Source organism: Acinonyx jubatus, chromosome B2 (genome assembly GCF_027475565.1).
Source record: "Acinonyx jubatus isolate Ajub_Pintada_27869175 chromosome B2, VMU_Ajub_asm_v1.0, whole genome shotgun sequence".
Classification (NCBI taxonomy): Eukaryota; Metazoa; Chordata; class Mammalia; order Carnivora; family Felidae; genus Acinonyx; species Acinonyx jubatus.
The window spans coordinates 116259159-116273691 of NC_069385.1; the positions used below are offsets into that span (position 1 = coordinate 116259159).

Below are 14533 nucleotides of genomic sequence, written 5' to 3' on the forward strand. Positions count from 1 at the left end.
GTCCCAGGAGAGGATGATTCCTGGGCTGGGGGAGAGGGTTCCATTCTCAAGTGGCAGGAAGGGACTTGGGCACATCTATCACCGTGGAGAGAGGAAAAGAGGCACCCCCAGTCCCTGCAATGCTCCCATGTAGGAGAGTCAAACCCAAAAAGTTCTTTCCATCAGATCTCTTCTTCTGCATCCCTCCCTTCTCACCAGGGCTGATCTGGTCCTCCCACACACTTTTCACTAGGGTCCAGTGGGACCTTTGGGATTCCACAGCACAATCCCAGACACCTCAGTGAGCATCCCCAGAACTGGGACCTCAGCACTAGAGCAGATGAGTCATCAGAGACCTTCACTAGCCTTGGCAAAGGCACCTCCTACCGCCACTCCAACGTGGTACTTTGCCCACTTGGAGGAGCTGACCATATGCAGTGTGTGGATGTGGAGGTGGCTGGGCATGGAAGGGCTCTCCAGTACACTAGTTAAGGTATGAAAAAACAGAATTCCTCCAGTCAACCATCCTGATGCCTGAGATCTAACCAGAGCCTGGAAGCAGTGGTCCCACTGGTCCTGTTTGGCACCCTGCAGCCTACCTGCCCCTTTGTGGGCAGAAAGCCACTGATAGCTGTTCAGGGCTTTTCTTACACCCGGGCTTCCTCCCACCTGTGCCCCTGGTGAGCCAGACCCAGAGGTCTGGCACCGAGGCTCAGTGGGGTTGTGCCAGGGATACAGGGCTAAGAGCCTGATTTGACCAGTCCTGGAACCAGAGACCAAAGCTGAAAGGAGGGACGGAGGGACCCAGGTGGAAACTTGGAACTTTATTAAATACTCATTCACCCATTTGCCACCACCAACCAGAGCAGGAAAAAAAATTATCAAAATGGAATTTTAAAAAACCAAACCAAACAAATGAAACCCAATCCCCAGTATGTACAGGGCTAATTCCCTGCCTCTCTGCCACAGAGAGGACAGGGGGCAACTGGGGGCGGGTGGGGCTGGCCACCTTTTCTCCAGCCACAGGCCCCTGAGCAATTCTGACTAGGATGGCAGGAAATCCCTGCTACCAAATGGCCAGGCATCTTGGCAGTCCTCCAGGGAGGTGGATATTGCTGGGAGGAGCAGGGCTGAGCCTGCTCTGCCCCTACTGGGCTGAAGAGCTGTCTGCCCCTTCCCCTGGTGGGCAGTGACCAGTCAGAATAGAGGACCAGTCCCCACAGCAGTCCCAATTGCCACCTGAGAAGGGGAGTGGACTGAGGGCAGGAAGGTTGTTCTCTGGAGGAAGGAGGGTGGGCACCCAGCTGATTCTGAGGGGAGGATGCCCCAGTGCAGCCTGGTGACCAGCTCGTCCTCTTTAGCTCCTGAGGATGACACACTCCCCCGATTCCAGCTGTTCGGTCTTCCTCTTGGGCAGGGCCCCTGGACCCTTCAGTGAGGCTGTTTTCCTGTCGCCTTCTCACCCTGGAGACCTATGTGGCCACCTTCTATGTGTCAGCCACAGCCCGGGCTCTTGGAAGCAAGGATGCCTGTGTGGCATGGCACCTCCTCCAACACGGTGTGGGACCCAGTCCCCTGGGACTCAGCAGCCGTTCTCGGGCTCTGTAGCCTCCAGGGTCACGGCCCCTTGCTGCATGGCAGCGGTGGCCACACTGATGGCCTCCTCTAAGGTCTGCTGCTCCTCCAGCTGTGGAGAAGGGGGTGGAGAAGGAAGGAGAGAATGAGACACTCCCCACTACAGTCTAGTGCTCATCAGTATGTGGTCTACTTTTCTGAATCCCCTCCATCCACTCAGTGCCACATCCTGAGCAGTTAGTAGGGCCCCAATTAACAGGAAGTTCACTGACTAGAGTCCTAGCAGGCTAAGCGTGGCCAGGGAGCCACAGAATGGTCCATGGTCAGAGAGTTGGGCCTGATCACAGAAGGGAATGACTGGCTGGAGGGGACCTTAGTCATCATCTACTTTAGCCCCACTTGTTTTCCTGATGAAGAAACAGACACACGGAGAGACAAGGGGTTTAGACGACCACGTGTGTTGCCATCGAAATTATTCTAAAGGCCAGAGGGGGCTTCACCACTCTGCTTCAGTCAAGAAAGAGCCTGAGACAGGTGTGTGGATGCAGGCAGAAAGGGATTTGTCTTCTGAAATGAGCTCTTTTTGAGCCGAATGCCCTTCTCTTCAACATCTCCACCTCATTCATTTCCCTCCCATCCTTATTTCTTTCTCAGGGTATTGGACCTCTACACCCACCTGCACCGCAATGTGCGTCCCGTTGGCTGTGGCCAACAGTGCCACCTGTTGGTGATGAAGGGATGCTACACTAGAGTCTTCGGCCACCACAGCCCCAGAGGTAATGATTGTAACCTGAAATATAAAAGAAGGTTTTCCTAACCCACCTACATTACTCTCCCTCCCCCAATCCAAATAAAAATGTCTTAAGCAAGGTGGCTAGGAACAAGCCAGAAAGGGATGGATAAAACCACTATAGGTCAGATTAATTAGCACAGGGCTCAGAGCTTAGTGAGATGGTACTTTTCTCTTACAGGCAACTTAACTTAGGGATTTTTGAATCATAGAAGGTTAGAGCTGTCAAAGGCCCAAAGATCATTTAATCCCCTCATTTGGAAATGGACTGGTCCATGGAAAAGTGACTTGCCCATGATAGCAAAGCCAAGCAAATTAGAAGTAGATCAAGATTTAGAAACTGTCTCATGACCCCCCGTGAAACGCTTTTCAAGAGGAGAGTTGCTGATGGCCCAGAGGAGCCGCGGGGGAGTCTTGGTCCTGTAAAGAAGGCATGACTAAGTCAGCCTGCACCGTAACGCCCACCCCACACAAAGGAAGGACAAGAGAACAAGAAACCCCAAGCAAACCGCCTGGTCATACGGGCTGCGTCTGCGTGCCATCAGCGCTGACCATGGTGACCGTATGTGTGCCAGATGTGGCAAGGTCATCGTCCTCACTGGGTATGGTGAGGGTGGTGCTGCTGTGCTGGGTCACCATGCTGATAGCGCTCCCCAGGGCCTGCAGGTCTTCCGGGGACAGGCTGACCTGCCGATAGGAAGGAAGATGAGCTGGCAGTGCAGCGGAAGGTTGTGTGAAAGCCCCTAGGTGGACATACCTGCTCTCCCAGACAAGGGTAACTCACCAATAAGCTAGCCAATTAGCTTCAAGTTATAGAGGTGTAGGGGGACAGGGACAAGCGAGTAAAACCGGTCTCAGGTTGCAAAAAGCTGGCCACTTCTATTTACCACCACTTTGCCTTGGGGCTCTGCTCCATGCAGTTTGGGGTCTCGACCCAATTTAATCCTCATGTCAACTCCAAAAGACAGAAGTGCACTTAACAGTGAGGGTGCTGACAAGGGTCATGTTATACTGCTGGCTAGAAACTCTAGCTTCCAGACCCCACGCCACGATCTGGCCCCCACATCAACATGCTTCTCTTGAGAAGGATATCCAAGTGTCTCACTCAGACGATCAGGACCTGTCAGCCTCCATGTAAAGGGGAAGCTAGTAACTGCACTCTCAAAGTTCCAGAGGTTGAGGTGAAAGCATGAGGAGAAGAGGCTGGCTTACAAGACTGGCTATCCTCAGCCTCAGCTCCCTGAGATCCACAAGGCTAAAAAGAGAAACTGAGTAGAGGTGGGGCTGTCAGAACTTCGGGACTCCCCAGAGAGAGAGAGAGAGAGAGAGAGAGTACCAACCAGAGCGGCCCACTGCACTCCTACCCCAGGGCCTGTACCTGCTGGGCACCATCCTGAGTGATCAGAGCCACCTGGGGGGCCCCGTCCTCCTCGGTCACCATGGCCACTTGGGCTGGGATGGCATCACCTTCTTCTTTCACCTCCGAAAGGTAAGCAATGCGCGGTCGTTTGGGTGGCAGGCTCTCCTCGGCTGCACACGCGGCTAGGAGAGGAAAGCCCAGGCTTACATCTGCCACCCGGTGGCCGCGGGAGGCCTGGCTTGTCCCCACTCTCACCTCCTATCCACACCCCTCACCCTCGAGCTGCTGTTGCTCATAAAGGGCCTGCTCGCTCTCCTCTGTGGCCTCCAGCTCGCCGTGGGCGCTGCGCTTGTGCATGGCCAGGGTGGAGGTCTGCCGGTACGTCTTGCCGCAGGTGCTGCAGGTGTAGGGCTTGCAGTGTGTGTGCACCACATGGTGCTTATACAGGCTCGAGTACTCGGTGAAGCGCTTCCCGCAGCCTGGTACCGTGCAAACGTATGGCTTCTCCCCTGGGGACACTGAGCTGTGAGGGGGGTGGGAACTGGGGCTGGCAAGGGGAAAACTAAGGGGATGGGAGGGGGAAACAGGGCTGGTGGAGCGGGAGCCAGAGGGAGGGAGAGGGACTGACACCCAGGACTCTGAAAAGACACAGCTGGAGATAATGGCCAGTGGAACACAGAGGGGACAGAAGTGTGGGACCACTGAGCCCAGAGATGAGGTAGGGAGAAAATGGGGAGATGAGGGAAGGCTGGGTGAGTGAAGGCACTGGCGGGGGCCGCTGGGGGCTTGGAAAGTTGAAGGCTGTCAACAGAAGAGGCAGGAGATGGGGGTAACCGATGTTATCAGGTATGATGGGAAAGTGAGGGGACACATGTGGCCGAGAGGTGACACAGAAGGCTGGATGACGGATGTGACACTGGGGAGGGTGAGGATACACAGGAGTCATATGGACAGTGGAGGCAGTGAGGAGGTAGGGTGACATTTCACTCTGCTTTTCCCCCCTCACGACTGACCCTGGCCTTTCCCCAAGGGCTCAGGTGTGGGGAGCAGGCAGGCTGCTGAGAGAGCTAGCTGTATGTTGGACTTAACCAGGGAGGAACCACTCACTTCAAGTGAGACCGTGGTTCTGGAGATAAGGCCGGAACCACAGAACCCCCTCTCCCCGCCCATGGGCCAGCCTGGACTGGCCAGCAGAAGGGCTCTGGGCTAGGAGCCGAGACCATTTCTCAGGTCAGAAAGCCTGTGGTTGAGGGGCCTCAGAGGGGGTGCTTCTCGCATGCCAGCTGGCCCACCTGTGTGGATGCGCACGTGATTCTTGTAGTTGGTGGCGCTGGTGAAGCCCCGGCCACAGTGGGGCTCGGGGCAGGTGTAGGGCCGCTCGCCTGTGTGGGTGCGCACATGTACCTTGCGGATATTTGATGTGGTGAAGGAGCGGCCACAGCCCTCAAAGGGGCATCGGAATGGGCGTTCACCTGTGGAAATGGGGTGGGTGAGGGGGACCGCTCAGGAAGGGAGGTTGTGCCAGAGTGAGGAGCTCCAGGTCCAAATGTGAACAGGGCAGGGCCCAGCCTACCAGTGTGGGTCCGGACGTGCTTCTGCAGGTCTCCTGAGGTCTTGAAGGCCTTGCTGCACAACTCCTCTGGGCACTTATATGGCTTCTCACCAGTGTGGGTGCGCACATGGCTCTTCAGCCCATATCCTGTCCACATGTGGGAGGGAGGGATGAGAAGAGGCTCTGTGGGGCCTCATCCCCCTCATTATCCTAATTCAGAGGTTCTCCACCTTAAGGTCTGCTCCAGCCCTCCTCAGGCACAAGAAGCCTATGTCGACCTCTCTCCCAACCCAGCCTGGGCACATAAGAGGGGCTAGAAAAGCCCACACTTTCCTCTTCAGGGGAGCCAGTGCCAGTCTAGAACAAGGGTCTGAGAGCTACGGCTAAAGGTTTCAGAGGGGAAATGAAGGCCGGAGAGATGCAATGGACCAAATACCCCACAGCTGATGCAAGAGGCGGGGGTCTCTCTACCAAGCCCCCAGGCTCCTTTGGCTGGCCTGGCTTATGCTGCCTCTCACTTCCATAACCGGGTTTCTTCCAGAGACGGCACCCTACAAGACAGAGTGCTCTGACAGCAGTCTCTCCAGGAAGGCAGGAAATTCCCAAAGCAAATCTAGAACTCTCTGTCCTCAATGGGAAGCAGGCCACCTTTAGTCTTCTTCCAGGTAAGTTACCTGTGGCAAAGGCCTTTCCGCAGCTGGGGAAATCACACCTGTACGGACGGTCACCCGTGTGAGCTCTTTCATGCACCTGTGGGGACAAGCAACCATGGGATTCAGAGGGACGAGGGTAGGAATATGCTCTTTGGTTTTCTTTAGGGCTCAGAGCATCAGTACTGGCCACTACCTTTACTTTGCCTCTTTAGCTGAGAGGCCACCTCCTCCAGGGGGCACTCTCTGATTCTCTTCCTTCCTGCACATGTGTGTCACAGGCCCCTGGGCTGACATTTCTGTACACTCATACCTTCCTTCCAGTAGCCAGTGAGAAACTCGAGAGCAAGGGCTCGTTCTAGTTAACACAGGAAGGTGAAATTACAGCCTGGGCGGGGCAGGGGGGAACAGCAAGGCTGAAAGCTGTGTGTGACAACCTTACCTTTAAGTGATGAGCAGTGGTGTAGAGACGCCCACAGCCCTTGTAGCCGCAGCGGAATGCTCTGTCCCCAACCTGCTGTCCTTTGCCGTTATGGGGAGCCTGGCTGTCATGCAGAACCTGAGGAAAAAAATCTTGAGGTTCCTGTATGTATTCTCTCTCTTCAATGATGAGAGGGAAGAAGTAGGATATAGGGCCCAGCTGACAGCTCATAACCCAATAAATCGGGTTAAACCTGCCAGAGGGAGAAGGGCAACCTGGGATGACAGATCCAGACAGACAGGAAATACACAATGAAGCACCCTACAGAACAAACAGGGCTGGCATGTGAAGTCACCACCCATCTCTAATAGATAGAGGGAGGGCTAAATGTCACAGGGGCATGACAGCTATGGAAGAAAGGGCATCCCCTAGACAGCTAGGGTAAGGTGGCCTTTCAGGCCACCCCCGAGTGAGGCTGAGATTCAGCAGCCCCCACTTTTGGCCACACACACTTCAGAGGCCACAGTTCTGGACAGTGTTATCCTCTGATGGGAGGAGACCCCTCCCTCCCAGTGGGAAACCGGTGCTCAGAACGGGCATTCACAAGGGGCCTGCTGTGGGGATGAACTCACCTGGGCTCACCAGAGTGAGGTGACCATAAGCAGCAAGCTGCAGAAGTGCGCAGGGCAGGCCAAGGCAGGGGCCTGCAGGTCCTCACCAGAAGTCTAAGCTCTAGCTATAGCCCCCAGCTGACGGGCAAGTCCTTCTCTGTCATGTCTACTGGGAACATTGCTAAAGCCACCTGCTTCACACCAGCCTCGGGCCTCAGGGAGCCCTCACTGCTCTTCTGCTTTCCTGGGCCAGATCCTGTAGGGACTGTCCCTTAGTATTTGTTTCTGGGACACTTTGGCCTTCCCGGGAGCACCCGAAACAGAACTCTGGAAGTTATGGGGAGTAGGGGGCAGATGGGTGAGGCCAAATTCATGGCAAGGTCTGTCTAGTCAGTTCCAGGTCTGGAGGTCAAGCAGCTGACAAAATTTCATGGACACTTAAGCAGCTGGTGAGTGGTGGGGGAGTGTCACAGGCAGCCAGGCCTGCTTGGCGGGCTAACCCACTCAGGTGTTTGGATTTCCCATGTCTCACTTGCTCTCAAGGGAATCAAGGAACTTCAGGGTTGGAAGTGACCTCTGAAGTCATCTAGCTCTATCTCATCCTCCCAGAGCAACGAGCTGAGGCCTAGGAGTGGAATGACTTGCTCAAGGTTAGACTAGGCAGAGGCAGAGCCAGCATGGATCTCAGGGCTCATGACTCAAAGCCCAGTTGTCGTTCTAACAGCAGCAAGTCTCAAATATGGCTTCTAAAATACACCACAGGGAACGGTGGCAGGAGTGGGCGTAGCCCTAAGTGGTCCGCTCTAAACTTTTGTGCTTCATTTTGAAAAGACAAGAGAATTTCTTCTCCTTTAACACAGCCACATAGTTTTATTATAAAAACAACTCACTCCAGTCTTTGGGTAACACTAGTGCTCCAGGGAGCCCCACTGTGTCCACCCTGAGGCTCTACAGCTCATCCTAGCGAGGCTGCACTCCAGTTTGGCATGCTCAGAGATCTCTGTGCCCTCGTCCCCCATGGGCAGGACCCTAGCTCCCACGGAGAGAGAGCTGACTGTTGACACTGGGAGAGCCAAGATCCTTTTCCCTCACAGCTAAGCTACTGTGTGGGCCTTGTGTTCCAAGAAGCTCAGGTGCTCTGTTGCATCTGCCCTTGTCGTTGCCTACTGAGGTTATTTTTCCAAATGGCTAAGTGAGTTGCAGAGAAGAAATAAATACCAGAACATCTGACCTCAGTGGCCTGGAAAACTATTAAAAGTCACTGGCAAGGGCATTCTCAGTACAGAGGATTATTACAACAGCAAAAGTGAAGCTGGGTCTAAATTGCCACTATACAGATGGCACCAATTCTTACAGCCGCCTTCCCTCTGCAGAAGCATCATAAGCCAGGGCAAGTGTCAACAGCTGTTGGTGGCCCCATGTTATGCACACCCTGGATGGTGATGTGAGAGATGAGTCAGGGAGGCAGGGTGGAGGGACAAAGGGGGTAGCTCAGGCCATGCCCAAGCACAGGATGGCCCTCGTCCCCTAGGGTGGTGGCAGTTTTGGCCAAGGGAGCTTATGGGCAGCATCAGGCTTTGTGAGCTCACCTTGCTGGCATACTGCTCCAGGGCCACCACTGTGTCTGCGCCGAAGCCCTCATCGTCCTCTGCAGCCAGGTCCTCCAAGCCCACCTCTGTCTGCACGGCCAGGATGGTGCTGTCTGACGGCACAGCCACAGGGTGATGAATGTAGGCAGTGGAGCCGTCTTCTAGCTGGACGGCCTCCAGGGCACTGGGGTCATAGCCCTCTGCAGGGAACACGCGGTTAGCCCAGATGCTGCACAAGGGCAAGAGATACAGCTGGGACCCTGGCTTTAAGGTAACGAGAGGTACATATACCAAGGAAGGTTTCAGCATCTCCTGGTCCTTCACCTTGGTGATTCACTCTGGCTGGCCCTCCTTCTGGGGCCACCTCTCCTGAGGACAAGGTCTCCTATGGGGCACTGACTGGGAACTCACAAGCTCCATGAGGACCTGAGGGGACCATCATCATCTTGGTCTAGATGACCCTAAGAACCTCCTAACATCACCTCCTCTAATTCCCTCCAGGCAGCACAGCATCCAGAGGGATCTCTGCAGGACACATATGAGATCGTGTTATCAGATGGTTCAACCACTTCCCACTGGTCTCAGGATAAAGACCAACAATAAAGCCCTTATCTTGACACTCAAGGCCCAGTGCACTGGCCCCCGCCTCTCTCATCTTACCCACCCCCCTCCTCTACCTTCTGGCCTTCAGCAGTTCCTTCAAACATGACATTCTTCCTCCTCCCATCTCTGAGCCTCACACGCTGTTCCTTCCTTCTCTTGGGAGTACAGAACCCTCCCTGCCATCCCTCTTCCCCCAGCTAAGTCTACCCTTTAGCTCTCAGCCCAAGCATCACTTCCTCAGAGAAGCCCTCCCTGAGCTGGATCTCCACTTGGGATGATCTGTTCATTGGTGACAGCATGTCTCACTTCTGTTTCCTACACTAGACTCTAGAAGAGCAGGGACTGTGTCTGCCTTTGTCCTCTCTTGTACACTCCACACCTAGCACAATGCCTGGCATGCAGTACTTGCTCAAGAAACTACTTGTAGAAGGAATAAACCGTTATTCCTCATTACCTTAGAGGCTTCAGTCTTTTTTTTTTTTTTTTTTTTTAATATTTATTTTTGAGACAGAGCGAGAGACAGAGTGCAAGTGGCAGAGGGACAGACAGAGGGAGACACAGAATCTGAAGTGGGCTCCAGACCCCAAGCTGTCAGCACAGAGCCTGATACGGGGCTCGAACTCACCAACAGTGAGATCATGACCTGAGCCGAAGTTGGACGCTTAACCGACTGAGCCACTCAGGCGCCCCAGAGGCTTCAGTCTTAAATGTCAGTTAAGTTTTTATTCTTGGTCTTGGATCATGTCCTTGGGTCCTGTTTAAAGCCCTAAGACTTTGTGGCTGTGCTAGAGCTAAAGCTGCCATTGAGGCCATGCTATTGAGGCCCATGCTATTGAGCCCCAAGGCTCAGTTTCCCAGAGGCAGAAACAGCCGCTGATATAGTCTGGACCAGGGAAGGTAAGCGAGACCAGGGAGGGTAGGCGAGACAGCTAATCCAGGTGAGTTTAGGACTATAGCTCCCATGTCTATGCCCCGACCTCTGCCAATTATGCCACCCTCCCTTCCTGCCACTCACGGTGACTGTGACCCCACCTTTGGGTGTGCGGTGTATGTAGGCCATGCTGCCATCTTCCAGCTGCACAGGTTGTCCATCCTCAAAGGAAAGAGGTTCTGTAATGAGAGCAATGCTTGCCTTTCTCTGGAGCTTGGTGCCTGGGAAGGGTCCCTCAGTGGGGGCTGCCTGGCCTCCCTCCATCTGGCAGAGGTGCTTTGGTGTGCTCTCACCTTTCTGCACCGTCACTTGGTGAATGTATGCAGTGGTCCCATCCTCGAGCTGGATCACCTGCCCTTCAAGCAGCTTCTCTCCTGTGAAGGTGGAAATGGAGAGAAGGAGATTAGGCCCCAAAGAGGTGGGAGGGACACCTGCCTGCTTCTAGAAGAGGCCTGCTTGAGGCATAGTCTGCCTGTCTAAGCACAGGTAACATGTCTCCTGCTCCCTGCCTCCCTGGGCCTGGGCCCCAGAGGTACTACACATGAAGACATCTCACCACGAGGAACCTAACAGCTTCCAACAGAATCCTTTCCTCTCACTCAAGGAGGAGCAACTTCATTTATTATTCTATCCATGCCCGGTGAAGTGGGGACTTCCAACCTAGTAGTAAGTTTCTGAGACTGATCTAGAGAACAAAGAATGCCCTGAAAAATACATTCCTCGTCTGCCACTGTGGCACCATGCCCAGAACTAGACCTTCTAATAAGGCAGTATAGCTTAGTGGTTAAAAGCAAGAGGCTTTGGGGGCGCCTGGATGGCTCAGTCGGTCAAGCATCCGACTCTTGGTTTCGGCTCAGGTCATGATCTCCTGGTTCGTGGGTTTGAGCCCCAAGTAGGGCTCTGCACTGATAATGCGTGCTTACCTGCATGCACTCTCTTTCTCAAAATAAATTAAAAAAAAGAAAGAAAAAAGAAAAAAAGCAAATGGCTCTGGAACTGTCCAGGCCTCCTGGGTTTGAATTTCAGCTTTGCCTCTTAACAGCTTAATAGCTGTGTGTTCTTAGACAGTTTATTTAACCTCTCTGTGCCTTAGTTTCCTTCTCTTCAAATGAGGATTAAAAACTGTGTCTTCACTGGGTTGCTGTGAGGGTTAAATGAGTTAATGAGTAGAAGACAGTGACAGGAACATGGTCAGCCCTCAGTAAGTCTGTTTTTATCATCATAAACCCAATCTGCATTTTTGAAGGAATAGAAAATAAAGCAACAGGGAGCTTATGTGTGAATGCAGCTGTCATGCTACTGCGTATCCTCTAGGTCTTATTCCATTGCTGCTGTGGGGAATGTCTCCTTCATTCACCTCTGACATTTTTTCTTCTTTTCTCAAGTAGGCTTCGCACCCAGTGCGGAGCCCAGTGTAGGGCTTGAACTCACCACCCTGAGAACAAGAGTTGGATGAGTAACTGACTGAGCCACCCAGGCGCCCTGACCTCTGACATTTTCCTTTCAATTTTCTTATAAAAAGAAAAACAAACCCGACTCACCTAAGGCAACCAGCAAGCAGTATAGAATGTAACAAGACTCCAGAGTTCCTGAGATATTTCCCATCTGTTATCTCAGATACTTACTGGGGAGCACCTCTAAGAGCAACGGACTCTTCTGTTTAGAAGTAGAATTAGGCCTCTCCTCACGTCCAGTGAATTTCCAAGGGGACGAGGGGGAAAGAGTGAGAAAGGGAGGAAGGGAGAGGGAAGAGTTCATGCCAAGTGGTTTGCTTATTCCTTTCTTCCCGAGCTTCAGGTTTAGGAATTTGAGTTCTTATGATGTGGGAAAAGGATGGGGCAGCTGCTTCTGGCCCAACTCTCTGCTGCCTCCCCCGTCAGAAGAATCCCCAAAGTTGCCTCCACACTCAGTCTTCTCGGGTCTGTAACCAATAGTTCTACAAGCCAGCCAAAGGCAGGTAAGGCAGAGACAAAGGTAAGAAGTAGGAGAAAGGCAGTTAGGGTGAGGGAGTGGGATCCCCCACTTCCCTTCCACCAGGAAGCCATGGGCTTCCCCACATCTAACACTTTATCTGTTGTGGCAAGGGCACCGCACTTGGGGTTCTGAGAGCATTAGCAGAACTTCTGCTAGTACAGTGGCTATTGCTTCAAGGCAGGAGACAAAAGGTTGAGGAGAGTTATTGGAGAAAAGGTTTCAACCTAGAATCACCTCTCATACCAGAGACAACAATGGGGAGAGCCAGGGGCAGGGAGAGCAGTTCACATCCCACCTCATATCCCATTATGGAGAGGTGACCATATGTTCCTGTTTGCCTGGAACGGTTTCAGTGCATTTTTATTCATAGCACACTCTTCCACCCTCAAAAGTGTTGGGCCTGAATAACACGTTTTATGCCTACCCTAATTACAGATAAGTCTCATAAAATTTCAGGGCTTCCTGCTGCCTAAGCTGGACTCAGAAGGAGCTGCCTGCCAACAAAGATGAAAGCACCCTGGTCAAGAGCTTCAGAAGAGCTCACCAGGGAGAGAGATGCCTTTTAGAACAGTGTGGTTCCAGCTCCAGAAGGCCAGCGCGACCCTCAGGAGTGTGCAATCTGTTGTGTGTGAGTCTGCGTACACACACGTGCACACATTGCAGCACCTTGCAGGAGCCAGAGAACAGGGACGGGAGAAACCTATAAATGGGGAGGTGGGGGAGGCAAAGAGACCCAGACATAAGAAAAGAGGGTGGCTTTTTTCAGGCCAAGTGCGGCCACTTGCTTTTTATTCATTCACTCGACCATTAATTCACAGCAGAAGACCAAGTCACGAGAAATAATTGGGTCTGTGCAGCAGCCACAGCCATGTCTATACTTCCTAAGTTCTTCCATCCCACTGAGACTGTAGCAGAGGGGCAACATCTGTGATGGGAAGTCTGCAAACACACAGTTTTGGGCTTCAAAAGTATTCCAGGCACACCTGGGTAGCTCAGTCCATTGAACATCCGACTTCGGCTCAGGTCATGATTTCATGGTTCGTGGGTTCAAGCCCCACATTGGGCTCTGCACTGACAGCATGGAGCCTGCCTTGGGATTCTCTCTCTTCTTTCTCTGCCCCTCCCCGACTTGTGCTTTCTCTCCCTCTCAAAACAAATAAATAAACTCTAAACAAACAAACAAACAAAAAAAAGGTATTACAGGAGCACCTGGGTGGCTCAGTTGGTTAAGTGTCCAACTTTGGCTCAGGTCATGATCTCAGTTCGTGAGTTCGGGCCCCGCATCAGACTCTCTGCTGTGAGCACAGAGCCTGCTTCAGATCCTCTGTCCCCACCTCTCTGCCCTTTTTCTGCTTGTGCTCTCTTTAAAAAATAAACATTAAAAAAAAAAAGTATTCCAGACAAGTTCCACTCTCCAGAAAACAAAGCCAACCAGACCCACACATCATAGACAGTTCTTGACAAACAACCTTTCCAGAAGGCAACCCTTCCCCCCATATTGTCATACGGAAAGAGCTTGCTGATGAGATTAAGGGGCCTCTTTGTCGTCATCAGGAAGCAGACAATTTAAAATAAAATTAACAAACAATTTATCTGTACACTTGGAAATTAAAACACACTTTCACAATGTATTGAAACGGAGGGTGATGTTGTAATGACAGTCCTTCATGAGGATGTTCACAGAGTCTAAATTTGTTTTGAGAGAGAGTGTGCTCGCATGCGCGAAAGTGGGGGAGGGGCACAGAGAGAGGGAGACAATCCCAAGCAGACTCCTTACTGTCAGTACAGAGCCAATGTGGGGCTCGAAATCACAAACCATGAGATCATGACCTGAGCTGAAGTCAAGAGTTGGATGCTTAACTGACTGCGCCACCCAGGCGTCCCCCCCAATCACAGAGTCTAGAAGAGGCAAAATAAAGGGTAGGAACAAGGCAATGTTTGCCCAGTGCTGTCCAAGGCAGGCCATCTGGTGGGCCTGAGAATGCAGGTGGGAAAGGAGGCGGTCATGACTGTGCAGAGGCTCTGCCCTTCAATGACAGTCAGTTCTCACTCCATGTCCACCTTGATTTTCAGTTCCTTGAGAATTGAATTTCAGGTGAATCCAAATTTCAGATAAACAATAAAGTCTTTTTTTTTTAGTGTTTAGTGTTATTATTTTACTATTTTTAAATATTTATTTTTGAGACAGAGAGCAAGCATGAGCAAACAGGGGAGGGGGACAGAGGATCCAAAGCGGGCTCTGCAGTGATAGCAGAGAGCCTGATATGGGGCTCAAACTCACAAACCACATGGCCTGAGCTGAAGTTGGATGCTTAATTAATGGAGTCACCCAGGTGCCCCTATTTTACTATTTTTAGTATTCTGTCCCATGTTTACAAATATCCATCCCATTCAGTATTTGGCACATACTTGTACTACCAAATTATTCATTGTTTATCTGTAATTCAAATTTTTTATTTTATTTTTTAAATATTTTTATTTATTTTTGAGAGAGAGAG

The 14533-nt window shown here is 52.1% G+C and overlaps 1 protein-coding gene across 6 annotated transcripts in view; it reads right to left on the reverse strand.

Moving 5' to 3' along the window:
* Positions 1-783: 783 nt before the first annotated feature.
* Positions 784-14533, reverse strand: part of ZNF76 (zinc finger protein 76) — a 32959-nt gene continuing 19209 nt past the window's right edge. For 3 of the 6 annotated variants that reach the window (XM_027057922.2, XM_027057923.2, XM_027057921.2), the window contains 12 exons: positions 10355-10435; positions 10163-10240; positions 8528-8727; positions 6349-6465; positions 5931-6006; positions 5278-5403; positions 4997-5176; positions 3980-4213; positions 3723-3886; positions 2867-3031; positions 2231-2344; positions 784-1666 (listed from right to left, as the gene is read on the reverse strand). In XM_027057922.2, coding sequence (XP_026913723.1) covers positions 1562-1666; positions 2231-2344; positions 2867-3031; positions 3723-3886; positions 3980-4213; positions 4997-5176; positions 5278-5403; positions 5931-6006; positions 6349-6465; positions 8528-8727; positions 10163-10240; positions 10355-10435 — 1640 coding nt within the window. In that variant the 3' untranslated portion in view covers positions 784-1561. Of the gene's footprint in view, positions 1667-2230; positions 2345-2853; positions 3032-3722; positions 3887-3979; positions 4214-4996; positions 5177-5277; positions 5404-5930; positions 6007-6348; positions 6466-8527; positions 8728-10162; positions 10241-10354; positions 10436-14533 lie in introns of those variants that run through there. The other 3 variants (XM_027057924.2, XM_053222917.1, XM_027057926.2) reach the window with 3 other exon arrangements.